The 9,678-nt window shown below is 41.5% G+C and overlaps 1 protein-coding gene across 1 annotated transcript in view; it reads right to left on the bottom strand.

The window, feature by feature from the left end:
• Window positions 1-203: 203 nt before the first annotated feature.
• Window positions 204-9,678, bottom strand: part of FDXR (ferredoxin reductase) — a 55,841-nt gene continuing 46,366 nt past the window's right edge. Inside the window, exons 9-12 of the mRNA XM_087709988.1 lie at window positions 5,735-5,934; window positions 4,473-4,644; window positions 3,960-4,133; window positions 204-1,230 (exon numbers count right to left, since the gene is read on the bottom strand). Of these exons, the coding sequence (XP_087566114.1) occupies window positions 1,100-1,230; window positions 3,960-4,133; window positions 4,473-4,644; window positions 5,735-5,934 (677 nt within the window). The 3' untranslated portion in view covers window positions 204-1,099. The remainder of the gene's footprint in view (window positions 1,231-3,959; window positions 4,134-4,472; window positions 4,645-5,734; window positions 5,935-9,678) is intronic.

Here is a 9,678-nt window from a genome sequence, read left to right as displayed (position 1 = left end):
GTGAAACCCATTTCGTTTGATTTCCCAGGACTTATCAAAAATTAGTGTGCACAGGAATCTGTCAAGAATCAGTCAACTGTGTGAAGCCCAGCTCTGCATTTTCTATCTCCTTAAATTGCAAGAGCAGTAGAATAAACAGCATATGTTGTGACTAAAAGATTTATGATTGGCAACAAACTAGTAGTCTAGACTGCTGACCCAGGTTCACCATTTGAGAAAGAGTTTTATTTTTAAAAATGATTATACAATACACAATAGGAGAGCTAAGTCAGGATGTGAGCAGGAAAGAATTCCAGAGCTAATAAGAAGAGTGACTGATATTGCCTTTCCTCTCTGACTTATCCTCATGATTACGAAGTCCACATTTATCTCCCCCTTTCCTCTAGAGTAACACTGACTGTCACCTTTACATCCAGAATGTTCAAAGCAACCTACAAATTGTATTCATTTATTTAATTTTCTTCAAGCCTTTGTAAGGCTGCCGAACCCATGTGGAATGCTGTGCGAATTCAATTGTGACTCTTCTACGAAGGTTGTCATGGCATCAGATCTAATGGCAAAAGTCCAGTAGAAATGCAGTGACAAGAGGGATTGTGGTGGAAATCATATCCAGAAGTTTCTTCAACTGGTTTGTATATGTGGAGTTGAGATGGGAATAAAACAGAGCAGGACCACCACTCTCAATCCCAACTCTAGCCTATAAAAGGAACCTCAAATCATTGCAAAAGCAGATAAGGCACTTACACCAGTTGATAAATCCCTGAAAATGAAACTCTAAAAGACTTCATCTGCTCCCCCTTCCCTTTTCTACAGGGATCAAGCTAAAAAGAGAACTGCTCTTTTTGGGGAGCTGCTTAGAGCATCTTCAGAGTAACGGAAAGCTTTCCAGATCAAAAAACACAATGAATGCACCAGACTATAGATGAAATCCATCGCTTTGGACAGCAACAAGTTTTTGGTACCCTCAACCAATGTAGACATTCAAAACCATCAGATAATGTTGGTGGCATATCTGTAGAGTAACGAAAGGGGATTGCACAATCTGTTGCAACCTTTAAATTGTGCAGTATTGTGTTGATAATCCTGAGCAAGTCCAGTCTCATTGTCCAATCAATTCTATCATTTCCTCCTGATCGACTATTTTCTCCCGAGTCTTTCCAGACAATTTGCCTCTTGCCACTTCAACAGCATCAATCTTCTCCCAATCCGAAAAGGAAACAGGGTGAACCCCTATTAATTGGCAGAGAAAGGGGAAGTACAGATCAAAATCCAAATTAAACACACACACACACACACACACACACCTACCTCAGAAATCCTCAGATGTGCTGAGGCTTCCTCAGAATCAAATTCTGAATTAAAGACACACTCTCTGCACAAAGGACTAAGCAGACTCAAAAGTCCTAGTCAAATCAAATCACTTAACCGTTTCTGGAAAGTTTCTTCTAATAGCATCACTCTATCGTCAGGGGAAAATTGCCTTTGGTTCATTTAAACATTTTGAATCAATTTAGAGGGAAGACACTAATTGAAAGCATTTAAATAAAATGACAATTAAAAAAAACCCAGTTGGGCTTTAAAACGTGTTCCCAGATATACTAGGAAAAGGCCACAGCAAAGCTGATTCAAATGCAAACACATTGTAAAAAGAGATTCCTCTATTCCTCTGAGCCTTTACCAGGTTTCACATGTCACTGTGAAATCATCCATCCTGGAGTTCTCTGGAGGACAATCTGCTTACATTTCTAAGCCTATCAAAACCGCTGCTTTATATAGACCTAGTTCTCACAGTAATACACCACTTCTGTGCCCTCCTATGTAGGGTGGGGGGGGAAGCAAGGAAATAAAGACCTGGGTGGAAAATCTGTCATATGACAAGGAGTCCCTGGCACTGCCAATCGCTTTCTGTTGTCTTTTACCTAGTAGCAATATCAACTGTGTGCTCCGAGGGACACCCTCATCCCTCTGGTATTCGAATCTCTGGATATTATGCAAATCTGCAGAAATAAATAAACCCCACAGAGGCAAGGGACTTAATTCCTAGAATGTTTATTTAAGATTGAAGCCCACAATCTCAGGAGGTAACTTCGGCATAAGAGGTTCAAGCAAAGATTTTCGTAAGCATAAGTACATAAAAGCAGGGGAGGAAACTGTCAAAAAGCCAAAAATACCATGTCATTAGAAAAATCTCACATGAATAGCATTCCTGTCCAATGTTCTGTTGATATCCCCCTTCCCCAACCGCTTTATCTGAACAGGCAGCTGAAGAGACTAGCAAAGCCTGGGGACAACATTTGGGAAGATGTGTCCTCAAGCAGGCATGTTTCCTTGAGACAAAGAGGCAAAATCCAGAGAGATCAATTCTAAGACTCAAGAAGCACACAAGCTCCTCAAGACAACTTTGGGCGGGGGGGTGGGGGGTGGATTCCTTCTTTCAATATCAATTCAACAATACAAAGTAAACAACCTGAAAGTGTTACAGTGAGCACAGACTAAGTGCAAAGACATTTGTCACAACACTAGGAGATCCTGCCAAAACATTTAAGATAGAGATTTGGGTTCTAGATAAGGTGAACTGAAGATAGCTATGCAAATGTGGTGCCACTCAGGTTTACAGTTCCTTAATATGCAATCCTTAGCTCAGATATTCCCACTCATCATAGAATACAAATACAAAGTGGGGAACTTGTCACATTCCAGTTGTATAAACTCGGGAGCTTCCACCAGCAGAGACAATGATGAAGGCTACTTAATGGTAGCCTTCTTAAGTAGCTACTCAATGGTAGCTACTTAAAATGAGGCCTTTGAACTTTGGTGCTGGAGAAGACTCCTGCAAATCCTTTGGACTGCAAGGCAATCAAACCGGTCAGCCCTAGAGGTGGTCAACCCTGGCTCCTCTTTAGAAGACCAGATCCTGAAGATGAAATACTTTGGACACCTAATGAAAAGGAAGGACTCACTGGAGAAGAGCCTGATGCTGGGAAAGATTGAGGGCAAAAGAAGAAGGGGACGACAGAGAATGAGGTGGCTGGATGGAGTCACCGAAGCAGTCAGCATGAGCTTAAATGGTAGAGGACAGGAAGGCATGGAAGAACATTGTCCATGGGGTCACAATGGGTTGGACATGACTTCGCAACTAACACCACCATCACTTAATGGTTTATTTTAGTAGCATTCTGCTGGCCACAGATTCTTCAACTGTGCATTAGAACAAGGTTTCCCAACCTTGGCTGGGGGATTCTGGGAGTTGACATCCACACACCTTAAAGTTGACAAGATTGGAAAACGGGATTGTTTATGCTAAGCATTGGAAGGAAAAGGGGATGCCGGCTGTTGAAGTGTGGATTTTAAAATTAACTGAATTGGCAGAGAAGGCAAAATTAGATGCTTTGATTAGAAACAATGAGTTCGACACATTTATAAGAGAGTGAAAGATTTGTGGACTTTCTACATGTTATATACAATAACAAATGGTTAACAGAGGGATTTTGAAGATTAGTTTTACTTTTTACCTGTTGACTGGTGGTTTTTTTTACATGCATATAGTGAACAGACATTGGATTGATTCAATTACTAGACTATTAGTTTTCCATATAAGGGACATCTGTTTATGTAATATATTTTTTTTAAAAGTATAGATGGGAAAGTTTATAACTCTTTGCAGCCTGTTATGTGAGGGGAGGAGAATACATCAGTTTTTTGTTGTATTTTGTCAGCATTCAGGGGGGTGGATTTTTTATGTTTAATATTAGTTATCAATGATGTATTCAATATCCATATTTTTTTCTACACATTTTTTGTTGTTGGTGGTGTCAGATGTTTGTTAGTTTGTTTTCTCTTTCTCTTTGTTTTGTATTTTATCTTTGAAGATAAAAATTGAATAAATACGTAAGAAAAAGATTGGAAAGCAGGATATTAGTGAGACTAAGAGGTAATTGCAAAATATGTTGCATACACACCTCGGGATTGAAGGATGTGGCTCACTAAATCAAAGCCTTCCTTGCCACTGGAGAGCTGCAAGACACCGGACTGCAGATCTTCTAGCACAGACTGGGCTGTGTCAAAGCTGTCATTCATAGTTGTGATGATTACACCTGTGGGTCCCCTCTTTACCCAGCCACTGCAATAGAGCCCTGGAAAACATAACGACCAACCAGGCAATTGAGACCCAGTGCTTTATTTTGAACAGATCCAAACAATGGTCAGGTAACTTCTTGTGGTACATTCATTCAAAGTCTCCTGCTAATGCCAGGGAGAAGATCATTCAATTATACTTGCACTACCTGTATACAAGATGAGGTCTGGAAAGACTAAATTCTTCTTCTTCTTTAGTGGATAGCATAGGTGTGTATCTGAGTCCCAATAATACACGCTGGCCATTCATCGTTCAGCCTTGTAGCCGAACTCTCTGATTCCCCATTGTCTTTATCACACCAATTTCTACTACCTGGCACAGCACGAGTTCTACTCACCTGGTGCCCCAAGAACTCTGCCTGAATTGTTGGGAATAACACCTCGCTTGCTGTCAAAGGGCACTGCAGGATCTATTGGAAGGCTTTTGTATCCAATGCTGCTAAAAATCAGGCCAGACCTTAATTCCTCAATTTCTCCAGTGGGAACTGCTTTCATGGCATCTCCTGCTCCCTGAACAGCCCAGAAATGGGGGGAAAACGGAGAAGGACAATGTTAGGGTGACCATCCTATAAACCACGATCAGGTAATTCCCTTGTTTAAATAGCATTCAAGGAAGTGTGAATGTTCTGACCCAGGCTTCCCGGGCCCATGAAGCAAACTCCTTGTCCTGACAAAAACTCCTTTTATTAATTTACTATGAATTCTGCTCATTCACATACAGCAAAGTCTTTCAAGGAAGGATTTACAGTCACAGACCTTATCTGGCTTGGAGAGCTGACAGGCTGATATCTGCAAAACTTAGCAAGGAGTCTAAGGAGAGTCACTACCAATTTAGCAAACTAATTGTCTCCTGCAAACTCCCCTCCCCTTTTGTTCCTCTTTTGTTTCCTCTGGGAGCGGCCATTCATCGTCCACTTGTGGCCTTACTCCCAAGTCGACCCCTGTTCTTTAGCCTGTTCCTTCGTCTGGCAACTCTGGGCATGTGCACACTGGGAACAGGCTCCAGCTGTTCGTCTGCCTCACTGATGTCTGGACTCTGAAGGCAGCTGATGACTGGCATGCTGCTCTGCCCCCCCCCCCCCGCCCCCTCTGACACAGAGCCCTCATTAGAGCCCTCCCCAGACTCCAGGACCGGCCCATGTTCCTTCCCAACCTCCTCACTGTCTGAATCTGCTGCCAGCTCTGGCCGCTGGCAGGCCACAACAGTGAATGGAATGGGAGCCCACCTTAAGATGCTATGGAGTCTAACAAAAAATAGTTGCAAATCAGTTCTTAGCTAATTCTCCTCCTAGATGTTGGGAGCTTTATTATCAGGACACCCTCCTATAAATGCAAAACAAACAGAAAGAGTTATTCCCACAATGCTACACAGAACATGAATCCTTGGAGACACATATAGTGGCTTCCGGAGAGCCTCCCTTTTATGCAGAGTGCAGGCAGTTACCCTGATACTTCTAATTAGAGTGGGAAAATAAAACTATATTTAATTTATTGCTAAAAAGATGTCAGTGTGAAGGTTGTTGCCAACCTTAAAGGGATAAATTAAGGACAAGGCAAAAGTTAAGAGGGCTGAAGGCCCAGAAAATGTTTGAGATCGTACTTCCAACCTGTTGACAGCTAACTGGATCGCTCTTGCTCTTTTGCCATCCATGGTGGGTAACACTTCCACTGGACTGCGCAGAAACTTCAATCTCCACTCTCTGGATGCTGAAGCCCAGCGGCCACCCACTTCCTCAGGTGGTTCTTCCAAAGCTGTCTTGGTCATCAGCTCCATCAGGCGTTTCTTTGGTCTTGGGATGTCTGAAAATTTAAAAAGTATTGGGAAACAAGGGGTTTTCCAGGAGGCAGAGTTTACCACTGTGTGAGTGATGCTGAACAGAATAACCTGAAAAAAGACTGCCCCCTCACAACGTAACCATTCAGTATCAGCAGCCATGAACTCAAGAGGGTTTGTGTGTGTGTGCTTACGAAGGGGGATGCTTCTAGCGAAACAAAACTTCACTGTAATTCTCTAAGATGGGCTTCCAGGCCAAGCAGCTTGGAGCGGAAATGTATGGAGGCCAGTGATGGGAGGCAACTAAGAGAGGGGAAAATTAGATATGAGGAGTTCTGGCGATCCATTACTGGATCACTTGACTTCATGTAAACTATATCTTTCTCAACAAATGGAGTTAAGGTTCGTTCTTACTTAGAGGTTCAAGCTGAGGCAGGTCTGACACTGATTTTCATTTCCTTTCTCTCACTCCCTCACTCCCTTTCTTTTCCTATGTTATTTTTGGTGTGTGTTTGTATGTCACTTTTTAAACTTTTCTGGTTGTCCTCCTCCACCCACTTTGTGTTGCAATTTTGTATTTTAACTTTTTTATTTTTGAAATTTAATGAAATTGTGGGGTTTTTATTTTTTTAAAAAAGGAATACTTGTGGTGAAGTTAGAGCTGGGTTGACTGGCAATGTGACTGTGTGCATTTACAGGCAGAAGATTCCGTGTTCTCGACTGAGAACCTGTATGAATTGTGGTGAATGTTGGATAGGTTGGATGAGGCAATGAAGAGCATGGATCTAAAAATTGACGTATTAACATACAATCAAAGTAGTTGTGTTTGACAGGGAAAAATTGATGAGCAATTGCAAGGTGTATGGCAAAAATTATGAATTTGCATATCTTGACAAAATATGTACTAAAGGTAGAAAAATGAGTGGAAGCGTTTCAAGACAAACAAATGCTAGTAGAAAGGTAGGGCTAATGTGTGCTATGTTGTGAGGACATTTACAGAAAGGAGCAAAAATGGCCATGTTTATGGCTCATTCCTGCCTATTTTGTAATTGGGGATGTATGAAAAGGAGAAGAAAATTAATTCCATTAGGAAGTAAAAATTACTTCCATTAGGCAGCAATTATTTAAGACGACAAATGCATGCTAAATGATGTACCCAGAATACAAAAGTGAGTGGTCACCATGAATAAAGTCCACTGAGGTGGTGTGGTGAAAAAAAAATCCCAGATTACCCTCTCTCAGTCAAAGACATGTAAACTGACAATTCATCACCGGCAGAGAACGTAACCATTGAGTCCACATAAAGATTCTTCCTTAGGTTATTACATGTAAAGCAAAGAGAAGAGGCCTGGCTTTTGAAATTAGAAATTCGGAGAAATAAATTAGCACAAATTGTACTGATGTAAGAAGAAAGGCAATTTAGAACAGCTCAGTGCTGATACAGAAATTTAAGCTTAGAATTTACCTAACCCTGCTGAAAAAAGCATTACATCTACAGTTTGTTCTAATTTACATTGTATGGAGATATCTGATGTATGGAGATATCTCTGCCTTAAGCAATGAGTAGATTTTATTCCCCACTCCATTTAATTTTAAGCAAGGAAGCAAATCTATGGATTGAATTTCCAGTCACTTGGACAAAAGGAAACATGTCCTTCCTTCCATCTGTCTCCTTGACCATTTTCACATCTGTAAGTGCCTACCGGATTTTTCAGAGTATAAGACGCACCTTTTTTCCATCTTCCATCTACAGTTTGTTCTAATTTACATTGTACACCTGCACTTTTTGTCACTTTTCTGCTTTTTTCCCTCTGATCCTCACCTCCCCCACCCCCAATTCAATTTGCAGAAAACCTGCTCTTTGTGGAGAAACCCCAGACAGGGAATGGTCCCAGCTCTCTCCCAAGGTTACAAAGCACACTGCATGTTCAAAACACTGCAATTCAACCAGGCAACACAGGTGGCAGTTTATTATTATTACAAGAGATGTTCTGATGGAAAATGAGGGGAAACTAGGAGATACATCTGGCTCACTAAAAAACACAGGACGTTAAACCATTTCTAAAAATGGTTGCTGTACAAATCTGTCCCTTTGTAACAATTCACATGGAATCTTCAATATTCCCAGATATTGACAAAATGAGCTTTTTTCTGGCATCAATCATTACACCCAATGACTAAATTATAATTGCTTTCATTTGGCCTGGATCACATTGGCCAAATTATAAATTATAAAACAACCAACTTATTCAAAGCCCTGGCTGCTGAATTAACTCAAAACATTAGTAATTTCCCATCTGGATGACACATCTGAGTTTCCTGCTGATTTGTTCAAGCACAGTTGAGGAGAAAATCAAAACCACATTAGGGTGGAAAACCTTTACTCTCAAATGTTGTCCAATAATAACACCTAGTGACTCCATGATAAATGGTTGGTAGAGGAGGATTCTGGGATTTGTGGTTCAGCAACTTCAGGAAGCCTACAGAACCTTACCATAATTCACTTAATCCAAATTGCTTCATTCATGGAAACCTAGCTACTCTTTGTGTCTTCAGAGTTTGGGGGGATTTGTTTCTCCTCATGCTATAGCTCTGGGGTGACAAATGTAGGCCCAAATACACTGTATGACAGGAGACTACTTTGACGAGATTGCCAGACAATTTTACTCTTCCCCCGGATTGATGTATGGAGATATCTCTGCCTTAAGCAATGAGTAGATTTTATTCCCCACTCCATTTAATTTTAAGCAAGGAAGCAAATCTATGGATTGAATTTCCAGTCACTTGGACAAGAGGAAGCATGTCCTTCCTTCCATCTGTCTCCTTAACCATTTCCACATCTGTAAGCGCCTACCGGATTTTTCGGAGTATGGCACACCTTTTTGCCTCAAAAAAGAGGCCGAAAATCTGGGTATGTCTTATACACCAAATATAGCATTTTTTGCCTCCTGAAGCCCCGCCCCTTCACCAAAATGAATGTGAATACCCTTAAGGAGGCTTTCAGAGGGCTCCCGGGGGCTGGGGAGGGCAGAAATGAGCAAGAAACGGGCCATTTTTTGCCCCCCCCTAGCCCCCAGCAACACTCTATAAGCCTCCATAAGGCTATTCATGCAAATTTTTGACTAATATTTTGACTAATATTTTGCGAAAAATGGGCCTTTTTTGCTCATTTTTGGTTCCCCGCACCCCCAAGAGCACTCTGCAAGCCCCCCCTCCCCCAGGCTATTCATGCCTTTTTTATGAAAAAAAAACCGGGCCCGTTTTAGCAAAAAACGGGCCAATTTTGGGAGGTTTGCAGAGTGCACAACCTCCCCCCCCCCTTTTGGAAAGCTCTTTAACTGATTGATGAGAATTACACTGATCAAATGCTGTGCCAGCAGAAACAAAGTCTTAGGTGCTGCAAATTGTCAGCGATTTCCTTCTCCAGCACATGGATAAATATACCTGGAAACATCTACCTACCTACCTACTCTCTCTCTCTCTCCCTACCTATCTACTGTATTTCTCTCTCTCTTTCTCTCTCTCTATCCCTCTACCTACCTACCTACCAACCTAACTACCTACCTACACACACTCCCTCCCTACTTACCTACCGAATTTCTCTCTCTTTCTCTTTCTCTCTCTCTCTCTATCCCTTTATCTACCTAGCTACCTAACTACTCTCTCTCTCTCCTTCCCTCCCTACTATATTTCTCTCTCTTTCTCTCCCTCTCTATCCCCCTATCTACCTACCTACTTTTAAAAAAAATTTGCCTATTCAAAACCTTGGT

This window comes from Thamnophis sirtalis, unplaced genomic scaffold (assembly GCF_051295495.1).
Source record: "Thamnophis sirtalis isolate CommonGarterSnake01/CBP01778 unplaced genomic scaffold, rThaSir2_p1.2 scaffold_3, whole genome shotgun sequence".
Classification (NCBI taxonomy): Eukaryota; Metazoa; Chordata; class Lepidosauria; order Squamata; family Natricidae; genus Thamnophis; species Thamnophis sirtalis.
This window is presented reverse-complemented; position numbering and strand designations above follow the sequence as displayed.